The sequence below is a fragment of the Urtica dioica genome, chromosome 1, assembly GCF_054948205.1.
Source record: "Urtica dioica subsp. dioica isolate 48M chromosome 1, U.dioica_male_clone48M_v1_H2, whole genome shotgun sequence".
In the NCBI taxonomy this organism is placed as follows: Eukaryota; Viridiplantae; Streptophyta; class Magnoliopsida; order Rosales; family Urticaceae; genus Urtica; species Urtica dioica.
In genome coordinates this window covers 1,835,051-1,851,491 of record NC_142756.1, presented here as the reverse complement: position 1 = coordinate 1,851,491, position 16,441 = coordinate 1,835,051, and the positions used below count along the sequence as shown (strand labels likewise).

The window sequence follows — 16,441 nt, the reverse complement described above, 5'->3', positions numbered from 1 at the left end:
TCATTTATATAAAAAATACATATTGATGAGAGTAAAAATACATGACATTAATAAGACAACATACGAGGATACGACATTCTCAATAGCCCCTTAGACTCGGCATCTAATTTTTGTAACGTTGTTGTGCGTAGACCATATACACGTGTCCATAAACACACGTGTACCATTTTTCATTACCAATATAATGATACTACCTCAGATTAAAAAAAAAACAATGCTAATTGTCAATCCAATTTTTTTTTTGCAAGAGCTGACAATTTTTTTGTGGCAAAATGGCTATGGATAGCACGGACGACAAAGCCACGGAGATGATGTGGTCAGAGAACAAGGAGGGAAACGAAGTAAAGGGCTCTCCAGTAATTAAGAACATCACCGGTGCAAGCAAAACGGAGACTAGAGAAGAGATAAACGACACAGAGACAGAGAGCAAGGTGGTGAGAGCAAAAGAACCACCAAAAGGCCTTCCTCACCAACAAGTTCCACAGCCGGAAGATTTCTCAAGCGAAGCTCTTGAGCATATATAATCTCATATACACATATACATATACATTAACTCATCAGAGTTTCTTTTCTTTTGTTTCTTCTTTACTTTTGCTGCTTCATTTGAATAATGTTGTTCTAGCTCAAGTTCAAGTTCATCGCAAATGTTTTCGTATCATTAGAGCTTTTCTTATCATATTCAAGAAGTTTTAGTGATTTATTCATTCAAGATCACGTGTCCCATCTCAGCCAATATAGATTAAAAGCCAATAATCCTAAGCTGTAGAAACTAATACTATTCATCAAAATATGCCTGAACTAAGAAAGGAGATAAATTAAAGTCATTAATCAAGGCAAACCATTTGTCTGGGCTCTGATCAACTTCGCGTATAACCCGTTTCTCTGAATAAGCTCTGCGTGATTTCCTATCTGCATACACGGGTTTAACATTCACGATATCAATAAAATAGATCTAGTGTTCTTGACGATGAAAGCAAATATCTTCTGACAAAGCTTTCTTTCTATTATAATGGGGAAGAAACGAAATCTTAACACAGAGACCATATATCTAACCTCAGTGACTCGACCACCGTCCATTACAACGATTCTGTCAGCAGAGTTTATGGTAGAAAACCTGCCGAAAAAAAAGAGACCTGACCATTAAATGCACAATAATGCTTCATGATCTCGGAAGGAAAATTAAAACTATTGCTTAATGATCTCAGACAGATAAAGATAAAAAAGAAATTTGGATACCAAAGTCCAATTCCTTGTCAATATGCGTCGGTAGTTTTTTATAAATGTAAATAAATGTCCAGTCTCTTCCTTCACTATATCTTAAAAGTGCATAATTCGAACCACTAATTTTAATAAACTTTGTACCAACGACATGATGATTCCGGAGAAGATTTACTTTTCACAATTGTTATATTTTTAAATAACCGATGTAGTAGTTAAAAAAAATAGTACAACAAAAGCAATTAGAAGTAGAACTGTATTTGATTTTTATAATTTATGTCTATTTTTTAACTTCAATGGAATTATCCCATATATAACAAGGACTAGAAGAGCATTAATAAGTCATGGGTTCTGAGATGTTATCATACACTCAACAAGGTACCAAAGTTCAAACTTTTAAAGTAGGAAAACCACTTGAGGGCACTGGACTTTGAGCCAAGCAGTGTAAGATAAGTACCTATGTGCAATCACAATGACGATTCTTTTCGATTTATTGTCGGTTCTTAGTTCATTGACAACTTCCTGAAGAGGGAAAAAAAACATGGTAACAGTGAGAAACGCGCGTTACAAAGTTGCTAGACATGCTTTAATGTAAAAAAACAACTTGCCTTGACATAATGTTCACTCTCAGAATCTAGAGCACTTGTGGCTTCGTCTAGAACTAGAATAGAAGGGTCTCTGAGAATTGCTCTAGCAATGGCGATTCTCTGCTTTTGGCCTCCGCTGAGTAACTTATCATCGACAAGAGTCTCGTAGCCATCGGGAAGGCACGATATGAAGTCATGAGCGTGGGCTTTTCTCGCAGCCGATTCAATGTCTTCTTGTTTTATGTCTCTAGAACAGCCATATTTTATGTTTGACTTGATGTCCATATGAAACAAATGCGGTTCCTGCTCAAAAGTCGGAATTTCTAACGAAAATTTTATTGATTGAAGATAAGAAAGTTTTCATATGAGGGGGTTCTTTCTTACCTGTTCAACAAATCCAATATTTTCTCTTAACCACCGGATATCCAATTCACCGATAGAGAAACCATCAATGTATATCTACAATTCAATTGGAGTTTTGTTATAGATACCCTTGCATAGCAAAAGGGTTTGACATGAAGGAGCTAAGGCTAATTATCGTAGCTTTTAGTTACCTGACCACTCGTAGGCTCGTAGAGACGAAGCAAGAGATTGATTAACGTGCTTTTTCCACTACCACTTGGACCAACCTTGCAAGTTAATAAGAAAATTCAATCCGGATACTTCTCAACAAGCATCATCATGTGAAAAGGTGAAAAAATAAAGATAAGGTAATGTCTTACAATTGCAATAGTCTCATTCGCTCGGATGGAAAAATTTACACTCTCAATAGCCATAACCTGGTAAAGTGAATAAAATAAGAGATTGAGAACTTATTTTCTAGAAAACTTAAATCATTCTCCAAAGAACCAAGAAATTAGCATTACCCCAAAGAAAATAAAGAAAGTAGGAAAGAAAGAGGCGAAAAAAACTGTAGCACAATGGAACACACCTTTGGTCTCAAAGGATAGCAAAAAGAAACATTCTTAAATTGAATATGTCCCATTATCTTCGTCATTTTCCTACCTACAGACAGTGGAATAGAATACTCAGTAAGCGTTAGAGCCATAGTAATACAAACAAACATACAAAAAGTGGAATATGGAACAACTGATAGCCTAAGCCAAGCATTAGAGCCAGAGTAATGAACCAAAAAAGAATATTCCTATGTTCGGCCATTATTTACTAAAAATCTTGCCTTTTGATAGGATACTGTTACTTTGATCGAGATTCAGTAAGTGGAAAATCTCTTCGCTGGCTCCGACAGACTGCATTAATGATGATACATTGTCTGTGATCCTCCAAGTTGCATAAATTAACCACTCACAGTATAAAACATACTTGGTAAGCTGCTCCGGCGAGAGATCACCGCTCAAAATTGACATTCCTCCAAAAATCACAGCAGAAACCTGCAAAAACATGACTCAGAAACTTAATGCTGCAAACAAAAAGAACAAATTTTTAAATCATTATTCAAATTCCAACCGAGTCACATTTTTTTATGAATTATCAAACCATACCTGTGTCAACCGATATAGTGTCATAAAACTAACACTCCAGAAAACATAAGCCGCACTTTCGCGTATAGATATGAAAGCAATTTTATCCAGCCAGTATTTGAACCTATATCATTCAATACTAGTCCATAATCAGTATCCACCATGATAAACTATGACTAAAGCAACAACAAAACTACATAAAAGATTGCCTTGCTTGTTCATTTTCTTCTACTCCAAAAATTCGAACAGTTCTCATTGAAGAAAGTGTCTCTTGAGCAACCTACACAGAAACACGATTGCTTTATTATATTTACAACCAAAATAACCTCAGGACTGCTGGATTCCATTGAAGACTATACTTCATTAGCTCCAGCGGCGAAGTCCTGTGTTAACTTTGCAGCTCTCTGTCGATACCTAACCAAAACAAAATAGAAAATTCACAAATGCCTATGAAGAATCAACTAAATAAAATTAAGGAGCCATTGTAAGATTTCATCACAGTTTGAGGCAAATTGTAAAAACCAACAATTTTTTTTTTTTAGAATACAACAAGAGCATAATGATCAACTATAGAGTTCTGTTTTTCCCATGGAAATAGAATCGAATGATTACTCTGAATACAAAATTAAGTGCTGATAAGCTAGACGTGCATACCGTCCATAAACAAGAAAAATTGCAGACAGAACAGAGCAGATTGTCACCGCAGAAAGTGCAAGAGGACGAGATAGCATCAGTAAATTGGCCAGAGCGCCTATCCCCTAAACATACGACTTTAAACTGACGTTTAGAACACATATTAAGAAGAGAAACTTATAAAATAAACAAACAGGTTAGTTTTCAAGCTATCAAAACCTGAAGAATATTTCTCAAAATAAGGTTAAGATCATTTCCAATGACATTGGAAAGCCACTGGCAATCTGTCCCGAGCCTGCTTGTCAAATCTCCTACCGTTTTTCTGTCGAAAAACGATATATCCTACATCACATAAAGCACACACAACAGGTTGGGAGTTTTTTTGTTTCTTAAGGGGAAAAATGGTAAGTGAAATTTTCCTCGAATCTGTTTCGAAAACTCTATAGTGATAGACGATTGCTGTCAACATACATACCTGAAGAACAATAACTGAATACGTAATTTCTCTCAGTCGTCGGACCTGCAATAAAACGGAAAGAAACCTTTGGTTAGCATATAATAGAGAAACACAAATTTCTTTGGATCATTTTTTTAGACAGGCATTTAATTTTTAATACTACAGAAAATCAATGCGTCAACAATGTAATAGGATACAATTAATATAAATGTAGAGATTCTCGCTTTAACTCAACTACCAAAATCCCCCGATCGCTAAACTCAGATTCGAGAAACCAAAAATCCAATTAGAATTCGTTGGCATGTTTTACCATACCAATGTAGTGACTAGCGAAAGACAAAAATTCTCGTGGAAAATTTGAGGACTCAATAGTCAGACTAACCAAGATTGCATTAGCAGCAGCGAAGCAACCACTTCGAACGCCACTGAGATTCAGAATACAACAAATCACAATGTCAGATACCATGTGAAAACAAGAGTTTTTTCACCACCACAAACAAAAGTTAAACCTGCAAATCCCTGAGATTACAAACAGCAAAACTAAGATTCGCGAGTTCCTGTAAAACGCCACTGTTTCTCCACGCTGTGCCGCAAAAATCGTCGCCGTCAATATACCAGGCATGGATATTTCGGAAATCTGCAAATTGAAAAAAACATGTCAAATCAAGCAAATCCGCCATTGGAATCCCTAACAAGCTCAGATTAGTCCTGATGAAAACTCACCGCGGCGACGGCCAAAGCACCAAATGCGACGAACAGAATCCATCGATCGTCTCGGACCAGTTCCCAAACCCTGCGAATCGCGGCCGAAACCCTAACCGGCTCCGCCGAGGAGGATTGGGTTTCTTCACGCTCCGGTAAGCTCCACCAATCCAATCCGATAGGCACAGCCCGTTTTCCGTCACCATCGATTACCTGACACGAGATTCGGACTCTGAAACGATGGCGTTTCGGCGCGGCTGGTTTCGGTTTGATTCGGCGAGGCGTTTCGTTGAAGTGCCCGGGAAGAAGAATCGGGAAATGGAGAGCGTTGGTGGTTGAGAATGGGTGATATGTTGAGTGGAAGATATTCATTAGGAAGAGGAAATTATGGAATCGGAAACTGTTGTTCCGGCGATTTCATGTCGACGATTGGGCTTTCTCCGACTGGTTGAGCGATATCTTTTATACATAATGTTTGGCGGTAAATGGCGGGCAATGGAAACTGAACTCTTTTTAATATTACTTATTTATGATGAACTAAAAAGATAAATTTGGTAAATCACGACTAATACCAAATGAAATGAAATTTAGTTTCGAGAATACCTCATTTTATAAACTTTTCCGGTGTTATACCATTTTATTTTACTTATTTTTTTTGTTGTTTTCATTTCATTCAACTTTTTCTTACTTGTTACGGTTTCGTTTTTAAAATAGAGGAGGCAAAGTCATCTGAAAAAAAATATATAAATAATAAAAAAAAAAAGTAGCTATGGAATATTTAATAATTCGGGAATTCAGAGAATACTATCTTTATAAAAGTAGCTGTGGAATTTCCCCGAAGTACGAAGTATTTTATAACGTTCTCATTGGGTCGAACATACATAACAGCCCAAGATACATCGTTTCCAGAGCCCAAGCCCAGATTCGAATTCGCCATTTCTCGGCGGAGTCGTCTTCACTGACCTCCACGAAGTGTACGGAGTACGCGCGAATAGGACCGGAAAGATTCGAATCGGATCCTCGGCAAAATACCTGGAAACCTAGCTCATCGGAGCTCAGTTCAGAGGAACTATGGCGGAGAAAGAGACTCCGAAATCAAAGCAGAGACCGATCGTCCGCTTGGGGATCTACCTCATTTCCCACAGTTTTTTCTTCAGGTACGATTTTTCTTTCGCTCACATTTTCACCGATCTGAGTTTGCTTCTTCAGGTCGAGCAAAAGTGAACCGAGTTCTGAGCTTTTTCGGTTTTCAGCATTGTTTGTTGTAGCGCCGGCGTTTTGGCGCTTTTTCTACTTCCGATTCTCGCCAAGAACACCTACATTTCTGAGAATGCTCTTATGCCAGGTCTGTTTCACGTATTTGATCCTTTTACTGATTAATTTGTTTATGTTTAAGAGAATTTGAAGTGGCTAAATTATTAATTTGCCTTATAAAGGTTATTAATTAGTCTCTTAGCTTAGCACGAGTGGTATTGTGGTGTTTAGAGTAACATTTGCCTTGGTTTTTGTCTGATAGGTTCAGCGAATCCGATGTTATCAAATCAGGAGGTTTCTGTGGCGACTAGATTCGTGAAGGACTTAATTGCTCTGAACACAAAGCCTCGCAGTCAAAGCATGTATGTATTGGTTTGATGTATAATTTATTCTTACCATTGAATTAAATCCCTTCTTTTTATTTGGTCATTGGAGATATGATTGTTAGCCATGTGGAACGCTTTTGAATCTTTAGATAGATGAAGCTCTAGCTGATTGTTATTCAAGTAATTCCTTGTAGAAATTGTATCGCTTATCATGATCAAGAGCCAGTTTAAGTGATTTAAAACAATAAAATTGGTCTTTGTCACCATATTTTGTTAGATCAAATTGTTTAGGTTTAGTACCATGGATTCATCTTTACAGCTCTCTATTTCCAAAACTTTTTTTTTCCTTGTATAGAACTGAAAATAAGAGTAAAGGAAACCGAACACCATGATTGCACTTACCCCTTGATTTTTTATTTTTATTTTATCATGATGCAGAGAGAGCCAAAAATTAATCGCAGAGTATATGTCAGATTTAGGCGCTGAGGTTAATCATCACAGGTTTCATTCTCAAACGGCTCAGTTTCATCCTCTACAGTTTTTCTCTAGTCCCGATTCTAGAATAATTGAGCAGAACATTAGTTGTTCATCATACGGCACGAACACTGTTGGGATTATAAGAGCACCGCGTGGCGATGGAAAGGAAGCTATTGTCCTGGTAACGCCTTACGATTCGAAGAAAATTAAGCAAGGCGAGGCATTGTCTCTGGGTATTGCATACTCGGTATTTTCTCTACTTTCCCAAGTAGCTTGGTTGGCCAAGGATATCATTTGGCTGGTTTCGGATTCCCAATATGGCGAATATGCCGGGGTTTCTTCCTGGTTACGAGACTATCACATGCCCGTTTTTACTGAACCCCACAAGGTCAGTGCAGATTCCTGCCCTGAGAACAGTTACGTGTATGAAGCGAAAGATGACCTAGTTGAACAAAGAAAGATATATGATGGATTTAGACGGGCTGGGACAATGGCTGCGGCGCTCGTTATAAAGGTTGGGGATAAACGCGAACGGTTCGAGGACAGCCTTAGCATCTACGCCGAGGCATCAAATGGCCAGATGCCAAATCTTGACCTTGTCAATATCGTAAATTATTTAGCGGTGCATAGGCAAGGGTTCCGAGTAAAGGTGGATAAATTGTGGTCTCTGGTTGACTCCACGTGGCTCAAGAATTTGGGCAATTTATTTGAATCGTTAGGGAACGTGGCTAGAAGTTTGAATCCCCAGTGGAAATTCGGTATTCCTGCGGCTGATTATACCCAGGGCGTTGCTACGCTTGCCAGTTCATTGTACAACCAGGTGAGTTTATTTTTCTCATTTCTCTCTATCATAATATTGGCGATTTCGTATTTTGACCAAGGTTCAACGCGTATGACTGTGCTGTTTTTTTGTGTATTGTTTTAGGCTTTGGGAGTTCCTACTGGTCCTCATGGTGCTTTCCGTGATTACCAAGTCGATGCAGTTACTTTGGAAATTTCACCTAGAGCTTCTTTTGATATGATCATTAGGCAAAATGATTTCCTACTAAGAGGTGGCCGGTTAGTACTCATCAATAACCCTCAGCTAGATATTGCTATCTAAAGCACATGTAATGTATTAGCATTTCTTTCTTTGACTTAATTAAAACCGCTTCTATGATAAATTGAAAATAGCAGCATGAAAGTGGGGGATTCAACTTGACCAAGGAATTATTTCCCATATCTCCCCCTCTCTTCTTCTTTTTTTTTTATTTTTCCGCCACTGTTTGTATATTCATTTGTCACTTGATATTAACAGAGGTGAGAAAAGTTACATCTATCTATTTCCTATCCCAAAGACAGTAGATTGTTATTGTTTCACACTTAACCTTACACTACAATATCAATGATAACTGACGGGTTTCTGTGTCTTTGTTGCTTATATTACAGGTTAATCGAAGGAGTCGTGCGGTCCGTAAACAACCTTCTCGAGAAGTTCCATCAGTCATTTTTCCTCTACTTACTAACGTCTCCCAGTAAATTTGTGTCCGTTGGTGTCTACATGATTGCCTTCGCTTTACTTGTCGCACCACTTCCAATGGTGGCAGCGTCTCTGTACGCTGACGCCACGAGTGCACATTCCCTGCAGAGAAAAGAAAAACAATCTTCTTCTCCGAATACTGTTTCCGACGATGAGACTATTGTATCATGGATGTGGGTCACCGCAGCTAAGAAAGTGTTTGCCGTTCACTTATGGGGCTCAGTGGTTTCACTACTGCCATATTTCATCTGCCAAATACCCAACTTGTCCTCAAAAACGAGCTTCTCCATCTGGGTTTTGATTTCGCTGCTCGGCTTCTTAATCATGAACTTGGTTTTGACTTCCAAAACGAATCGGTTCGACGTCGAAGAATGGGCAATCTTGAAATCAGTGACTATCTCTTCTGCCTTCATTGGTCTGTGTCTCATGTCGGTCATCAACTTTTCCACAGCAGAAATCGGAGGATTACTGGTAGTCCCAATGTGCTTGATGGCTCATCCTATGAGACTCGACATCGGAGTCCGGACCTCAAAATCTCTTTCTAGACTGGTCAGTAATCTCGTTCTGGTTCTTATCGGATTTCCCCCGGTTACTTTTGTGGTATTGAAATCCGCTCTAGAAGGTTTTGATGCCGTTAATGTCGGAGATTTCTGGATCTGGGTTGAATCTCTCTGGACTTGGAGTAGCGCCACGTACCTCTATATCGGTATGGTTCACCTACCTTGCTGGGCACTCTGCCTTCAGATTTTCTTTCATCGCCGTTGACGGATCGTTAGCGAGATTTCTCTGATCGGTTTGGATCAGGAAGAAGAAAAAAAACAGAAGATCAAGAGCACTAAGTATTGTTGTTGTATGCCATGTCTGAAAAGAAGTTAAGTGCTGGCTAATTCGGGTACATAGGCCCAACCGAGCACATCTAAAACAAGCATCGTCGTCGCAGTAAAGAGATCATGAAAGGCTTACGATACGTTTTTGTTGATTCTCTGTGTAAATTAAATATCTTTGAAATAGCAGTTCATCATTTAATCATATGGTTACACGGTTTGTTGACACAATTGTATTTCTTGTTGGCTTAAATTAACCACACCTATCATTCCTCTTCGATTGCTCATCCTAGTTGGAGGAACAGAGAATGTGTATAAAAAAAGAGGGCTATGTGTTAGGCATGAACGAGCGACTTAGTAATTTATTATTTTACTTCGTTTTTATTTAATTGCTTTTGTTTTGGTATAAATAAGGTATTAGGTAGGGTCACTTGAGAAGAGTTATTGAACTATTTCCAAGTCTCATGGTAGTGTAATTAGAGAGATTGGTTGAGCTACAGATCGAACTATATAGTTGTTTGAAAGACAACACACTTAGTAGTTGGACACAATGCTTTTATATGGTATTGAATATCGATGAGGGACTAGTTACCATGTTGCCATCTGAGTGATTCTTGTTTAGTGCGTTGTTATTAAAAAATAATGAATAGGTCCCAAGAATTTAAGACGTGGAAAAGGATTGTACAAATAAATTGCCTTACCTTGCTAAGTTGCTATTATTGTTGGCTAAGCACTATCAAGTTTTGTGGTTGTGGTGTTGTTGTCGTTCATTCACTCACCAAGTTTCTTTCATTACAATAAGAGATTCGTTAAATAGTGGGATTAAAAAACAGACTAAAAAACAAGATATATCGAATATATGAGCTAATCCGTATGCACACCCTTTTTCAATTGATTATTTGGTTAAGTTGTCGTACAAGAGTTGTTGAGCGAAAATGAAGGTTTTGGAGCCTTGTAATATTTATGAGCCGGTGATGGTGGGTTTTGTCTTGTCTCGTAATGGAGGTCTCATTTTCTTAAAACAGCGTTGCTTCTTGGAGCAAAATAAGGACCTTTATGAAGTATGATAAGATACGTGGGTGAATATTGTTCATTTAGACATTAAAAACATATCATCACTTCACCGCTTCGCTATATATTTTTAATTTTTTTCAATGCTGGGATCAATATATAATGAGTTCACTTAAGAAAAAAAAAACTACATTTACGATTGACTTGGTCTTGAAATGGTGACGTAATAGAATATATGTTATTTCACAACCTTTGCACATCCATTTTTTTAGGAGTAGATCCGTTATCTCTTTGTTTGTCAACCATGGGAAACCCAAAAACAAAAAAACCTCTTTCTTGTATACTATTAGAATTGATCATATTAAAAGCCACGTTTAAGCGTAATAGCATAGCAAGACACGCTGTGCAAAATAACAACACGGATACGTCAAACATTTTCAGCTTAGATGATAAAGTCGATCATTGATACGTCAAACATTCTACACGTTATACAAATTAGTTTTGTTTTCCTTCGGCTCTACAACAAAGAAGAAAAGAAAAAAATTGATTCCCAAGCCTTTCATCATATGTTTTCACGTTATACCATTTTTTCAAATTTGTCTAATTTATATTTATTGAGTTATTTTGGACTTGGGCCTATATTTTTATGTCTTTACGTGTGAAAAGAAAATAACTTGAAAGCTCCACAAATTCCATAAAAGTATAAAATCCCTAATAAAATATAAATCACTCGACGAGAAGTAACATTTATTATGAGAAGTACAACTATTTAAGAGTTGAAAATGGACATGCGGGTGTTTCACGGTCATTTCTATAGTTTGTTTATAATCGAAGGTTAAAATGTGAAAATTTTACGGTATTGATTTTTATACTTCCAAGTTCCAACAAAAACATACAATTGTCCTAAATCCTGATGTTCTTAGGGAATGCACGTCGATTGTTGTTTAAGATTCATCCCATTGTTTAAAAACTCATAATACTCATTTCGTGATGTTTAATTGTGAGACGAGACGTCACGTGTACATTAACTATTATTGAATAAGAATCTTTCATTTCTTTCTTCTTCTATCAAAGGCAAGTTGTCCAAACTCCAAAGACGAAAGCATTTATTTTGCGTGATAAAAAAAATAAAATACCAAAAAAAAAAAAACATAATAATAGCCACAAGACTCAAAGCTAAAACTCATTTTATGTTATCATGTATTCGTGTCTCCTCTAAAGCTACTTGAGTTGGTGAGTGGTGACCGAATAACCAGAGAGAGAGAGAGAGAGAGACGAGTTGACTCAGTTGGGACTCAGAACCGCCATGGACGATACGCTCTGCGACGAGCTCGTCCAAGAAATCTTCCAGAAGCTTCCCCCGAATTCATCATCTTCAATCACTCTCGTCTCGAAGCGGTGGCTCTCTCTCTACAGAGCCTCAAAGTCCTCTCTATCTCTCCGTCTCTCTCTCCATGCCCCCACAGCAACAGCAGAAACTCTCCAATCTCTCTCCGCCTTGCTCTCTCGCTACCCCGCTCTCTCCTCCGTCTCTCTGACGACCACCGCGTCGGCGACGATCCCGGCGGCGATCAATCTCTCCGACGAACTCCTTCTCTGCGTCTCTTCGCTCTGCCCTAGGCTCGCGAGTCTCAGATTCTTGGCAGGTCCAGTTTCTCTATCCTCTCTCATTTCCCTCTCTAGAACCTCGAACACCTTGACTTCTCTCTCGATCAATCTCTCGAGGCCTCTCTCTCTCCGATGGCTCGTCAATTTCCGGTGCCTGAAAGACCTCTCACTTTTCCTCTCCAAAACCGACCTCAGAGAAAGAGGAGAATCGGAAACAGAGGTCAGCGAAGAGGAAAATGACGGTTTTACCCCCGAGCTAGGGATCGAGACTCTGTGCCTCTCCGGGACGAGAAGCGACGATTACGGACTCGGTCTCCTGTGGAAGAGCGTCGGGAAAAACCTCAGGAAGCTTCAGCTTCGAAGCTGCGAAGGACTCGGCGACGGAGGGTCATTCTCGTCATTTTCCCCGTGCCTCGCCGGAATCCGAGAGGTCGAGATCAGAACTTGCCGCACGATCGTAGACGGAGTTCTGATCAGGCTCGCCGAGGCCTCGGAATCTCTGGAGTCCTTGCTCGTCTACGACGGAGGAAGCAGAGACGGACTGGCGAGATTCTTCGCCGGATCGCGATCTCGACTCCGGCGACTCGATCTCCGTCTACCTCTGGACCTAAGCAACGACCACCTCGCGGCGATCTCCGGCAACTTCGGCCGGAGCCTCTCGAGCCTCCGGCTCCAAAGCTGCTGCCTCGTCACCGGCGAGGGACTCAAAACCCTAGGGCTCGCCGCGAGCTCGGCGCTCGAAGAGCTCGCTCTGATCAACTGCGACGTGGTGGAGAGAGAGCCCGGGCTTTTGGCCACGCTAGGTCAGAGCTTGAGAAGCCTCAGAAAACTCGACTTGTCCTACAACGAGACTCTCGGAGACAAAGAGCTCGTCTCCTTCGTGGCCTCGTGCCATGGCTTGGTCGAGCTCCGGCTCAGAGGTTGCAGAGGACTCACCGGCTCTGCCATTGTCTCGGCCGCAAAAGCTTGCCCGGGGCTCGAGAGCCTTGACGTGACTCACTGCGTCGGAGTCGACTCAGAGGCCGTCGAGACCGTCCTCGCCACCTCGTCGAAGCTGAGACGCGTCTCCGTCGAGGAAGGTAAGGTCTCCGAGGCAGCCACGATTTCGGCTTCGGCGAAGTTCATCGAAATCATTGCTTAAATTAATTAATCTTACGTCGTATTTACCAGGATATGACGTTTATTAATAAACCGGTTAAGAAATAAATTTCAACAATTGATTAAAGAAAAAGGTACATATTGTACAATACTCTGTATTTTATTTGGTTGTTAACTTGTAAATGCTGCAATACAGTTTATCTGGAGAATGATAAACATGGTTGTTATTATTGAATAAATTATGTCTCTTCGGTGTGAGATCGTGATATCTGAATTTGTAAAGTGTACATATTTTATCCAAGGAGATATTGAAATTGAAGCTTGAATGTTTGCTGAGAAGTGTAGTTTATTTTATTTGGATTCGATCACAGAATGAGCATGTTCTCATTTTTCTCAAAATTGTTTGGGAGTAGGTTTCTCCACTTATTAAGCCAATCATTTTGGTGACTGGTTACAAAATGATTGGCCTCTTTATAAATTTATATCCTCATACAAAATCTATAAGGAAGCTTTCCATTTTTATTTGAGCATTTTTGTTGGTGTGTTGTAGCAAAAAGAGTGTTACTTTTCACGCCTTTCACTTCAGTCAATTTTTCATGGTCTTGCATTGTAAAAAAAAAAAAAAGCCATTGCAAAACTGTGTCAAACTGTTATAACAATTTAGTTATTTATATATTAAAGAAAATATACATTACTTTCGGTGCAAGTTTTCACTTTGATTTAAAAAAAAAAAAAAAAAAACACTATTGAGCTGTCCTAAGCTTTTAAGCTTCCCAGAAACACAAGTTACACAGCATACCTAAGCCCTTGTATTTAATATTTTATTGGGAGTTGGACAATTACGCATCTCTTTAATAGGTGTATGATTTATCAATGCTTCGTTTGCATTTGACCCTTCGCTTGGAACTTTCATTTATCTCATTAATGGTGTAGTTTTTTGTTGGTGTACTACTGCTTTGAATTTAATTCGGAAATAGACCCAATTTTTTTGTTTTTTTTTTTTTAATAACACGGAGTTTTCATTAAAAATTGAGTAAAAAACTCATCCATACAGGAGAATAACAACTTAATACATGGAACACCTCAAACCTAAGTCAAAGTGAACCTAACACTAAGTTCCGTTAATCGTACGTTTTGTGCATGCTTCCAAGAAGAAGAACGACGAGCACAATATTCGAGCACACATATGGCTCTTTCAACAAACCAATAATGGTTTATGGAAAGGTCCACTCAACCTCGGTCCGCTGACCACGAAGAAGATGACTCTTCAGCCTGTATAGAGCAAAATCTAACAGGAAATCCATGCCGGGATAATGGACGACGGCTAATCCGACTCCATAACAAAACAAAGCAAACAAAATGTTGCTACCAAATAAACCATTCGCAATTATTCTTACACTGAAAAAAAACCAACATAAAATTAAAACTAGCCACCAGAGTTGGGTACACAACACCGAGAAGCCATGCCTCACTGTCCTCGCCGCGGAACAGCCACGCCATCACGCCGTCGCAGCCCTGCAGCCCCGTCCCCGTCACCGAGGAGCCAAACCATAACAGCGTTACCGAGGAGTCACGCCACTCTGCTCCCGTCGCCGAAAAATCACGCCGCGCCCTTGACGTCACTGAGGAGACACGCAACGCCGTCGCCATTGTCGAAGAGCCACACATCGCCGTCCCCGTCGCCGAAAAACCACGTAGCGCCGTCGCCGGAGAGCCACGCAGCGCTGTCGCCGGAGAGCCACGTAGCTCCGTCGCCGTAGAGCCACGCAGCGCTGTCGCCGGAGAGGAGCGCAACGTCGTCGCCGGATAGCCATGTAGCTCCATCGCCGGAGAGGAGCGCAACGCCGTCGCCGGAGAGCCACGTAGCTCCGTCGCCGGAGAGCCACGCAGCGCTGTCGCCGGAGAGGCGCGCAACGTCATCGCCGGAGAGCCACGTAACTCCGTCGCCGGAGAGCCACGCAGCGCTGTCGCCGGAGAGGCGCGCAACGTCGTCGCCGGAGAGCCACGTAGCTCCGTCGCCGGAGAGCCACGCAGCGCTGTCGCCGGAGAGGCGCGCAACGTCGTCGTCGGAGAGCCACGTAGCTCCGTCGCCGTAGAGCCACGCAGCGTTGTCGCCGGAGAGGCGCGCAACGCCGTCGCCGGAGAGGAGACGCGTAGCACAACCACTGTCGCCGAGAACACGCCGCAACGCACAGCCAAGACACGAATCTTCATTATTGCTTCTCAACCCTGGTAGCTTTCCGTCGCACCTTCTCCCCCGGAGCCGAAAGATACCCAACAGTGACCGGAGTCCCTGCCGAGATCAGCCCCAGGGGAGAGAGAAAAAAACTAGATCTAGATCTAGATCTGAGAAGAAAAACCAGAGAGAGTTAGAGGAGAGAGAAACCTTTTAAATAGACTCAATTTGGCGAGTGCTCATTTTGAATTATTTTTATTATTATTTATTTTTTGTAAGTCCTTTTTAAAATAAAATTTTCTTTTAACATTTTTAATCTCTTCTATGAGCTTTGATTTTGTGACACATTAGAGTAATGCCTTATGGCTTATACATAAATTTGGAGTTAAGAAATTAATGTTAAAATATAGCACTGGGTCCCTTAAGAAAATTGCATCATGTGGTTTTTGCCAATAGTCCGATTACTAGCACTTGCAAAATAACTGTGATATTGAACAGTGGAATCAGCGATCAACGCCGTGAAATAAACACCAAAAAATAGTGGGTCCCACCGTACTCATCTTTCCCTACAAATTTGTTGATGCGCTGATGATCATCATTTTCCCTTGCAAAATCCTAGACATAAACATTGAAATTGGCAATCTAGGTATCGAATAATTATAATGAATTTCATGGGCAACCAATTATAATTTGTTAGAAAGTGAATGTTATGAGCATCAGATTATATAAAATTCAAATTATAATTTCCATAAAAATTAAGAGAACCTCCAATTTACTGAATGAATACCTAATAATTTTCGTACACACATTTTGAAGGGAAAGTCTATTATGAAATTAAATCTAGGCACCAGAATCAAAACTAAGCAGAAGCTACGGTTTATTCGTTGCTGTGCACTTCGACATAGCTTCCAATTTTGTGGTGATTGGAAGTGGAAGTTCCAATTCCGCGAGGGTATGAAAATGCCAAATAAAATCCCGGAGAAATTCCTTGCAATACTATTCCTATTTTTTAAGTACATTTGGACTTTAGATTAATATGGAACGGCCCAAAATAATTTCCAATCAGAAGTGGA

General features: G+C 40.2%; 3 protein-coding genes across 3 annotated transcripts; 2 read left to right on the top strand and 1 right to left on the bottom strand.

Moving 5' to 3' along the window:
- Nucleotides 1-254: 254 nt before the first annotated feature.
- On the bottom strand, nucleotides 255-5,552 carry LOC149406185 (ABC transporter B family member 26, chloroplastic-like). Its single transcript, XM_089619701.1, has 18 exons — nucleotides 5,097-5,552; nucleotides 4,883-5,010; nucleotides 4,756-4,798; nucleotides 4,392-4,436; nucleotides 4,136-4,258; nucleotides 3,938-4,041; nucleotides 3,643-3,697; nucleotides 3,493-3,563; nucleotides 3,305-3,407; nucleotides 2,983-3,193; nucleotides 2,737-2,810; nucleotides 2,528-2,584; nucleotides 2,360-2,434; nucleotides 2,190-2,264; nucleotides 1,823-2,108; nucleotides 1,676-1,736; nucleotides 1,054-1,114; nucleotides 255-909 (listed from the first exon to the last, which is right to left on the bottom strand). Exons 1-18 carry the CDS (start codon nucleotides 5,445-5,447, stop codon nucleotides 829-831), a joined length of 2,004 nt encoding a protein of 667 aa, XP_089475827.1. The 5' UTR covers nucleotides 5,448-5,552; the 3' UTR covers nucleotides 255-828.
- Nucleotides 5,553-5,971: 419 nt separating this feature from the next.
- LOC149406184 (GPI transamidase component family protein / Gaa1-like family protein) lies at nucleotides 5,972-9,552 on the top strand. The gene is made up of 6 exons (XM_089619617.1): nucleotides 5,972-6,232; nucleotides 6,329-6,420; nucleotides 6,592-6,691; nucleotides 7,094-7,952; nucleotides 8,058-8,191; nucleotides 8,561-9,552. Exons 1-6 carry the CDS (start codon nucleotides 6,147-6,149, stop codon nucleotides 9,414-9,416), a joined length of 2,127 nt encoding a protein of 708 aa, XP_089475743.1. The 5' UTR covers nucleotides 5,972-6,146; the 3' UTR covers nucleotides 9,417-9,552.
- Nucleotides 9,553-11,540: 1,988 nt separating this feature from the next.
- LOC149406183 (RNI-like superfamily protein) lies at nucleotides 11,541-13,531 on the top strand. The gene has a single exon (XM_089619511.1). The coding sequence runs from the start codon at nucleotides 11,793-11,795 to the stop codon at nucleotides 13,233-13,235; it is 1,443 nt and encodes a 480-aa protein (XP_089475637.1). The 5' UTR covers nucleotides 11,541-11,792; the 3' UTR covers nucleotides 13,236-13,531.
- Nucleotides 13,532-16,441: the final 2,910 nt, after the last annotated feature.

Excerpts from the sequence above, each read along its gene's own strand:
- LOC149406185 (XM_089619701.1), bottom strand. The coding sequence starts at position 5,447 with ATGAATATCTTCCACTCAACATATCACCCATTCTCAACCACCAACGCT. Across the intron at positions 3,408-3,492 it reads GAAGAAAATGAACAAGCAAG|GTTCAAATACTGGCTGGATA; the intron begins GCAATCTTTTAT and ends TGAATGATATAG. Across the intron at positions 2,265-2,359 it reads ACGAGCCTACGAGTGGTCAG|ATATACATTGATGGTTTCTC; the intron begins GTAACTAAAAGC and ends ATTGAATTGTAG.
- LOC149406184 (XM_089619617.1), top strand. The coding sequence starts at position 6,147 with ATGGCGGAGAAAGAGACTCCGAAATCAAAGCAGAGACCGATCGTCCGC. Across the intron at positions 7,953-8,057 it reads CCAGTTCATTGTACAACCAG|GCTTTGGGAGTTCCTACTGG; the intron begins GTGAGTTTATTT and ends GTATTGTTTTAG. Across the intron at positions 8,192-8,560 it reads TTCCTACTAAGAGGTGGCCG|GTTAATCGAAGGAGTCGTGC; the intron begins GTTAGTACTCAT and ends CTTATATTACAG.
- LOC149406183 (XM_089619511.1), top strand. The coding sequence starts at position 11,793 with ATGGACGATACGCTCTGCGACGAGCTCGTCCAAGAAATCTTCCAGAAG.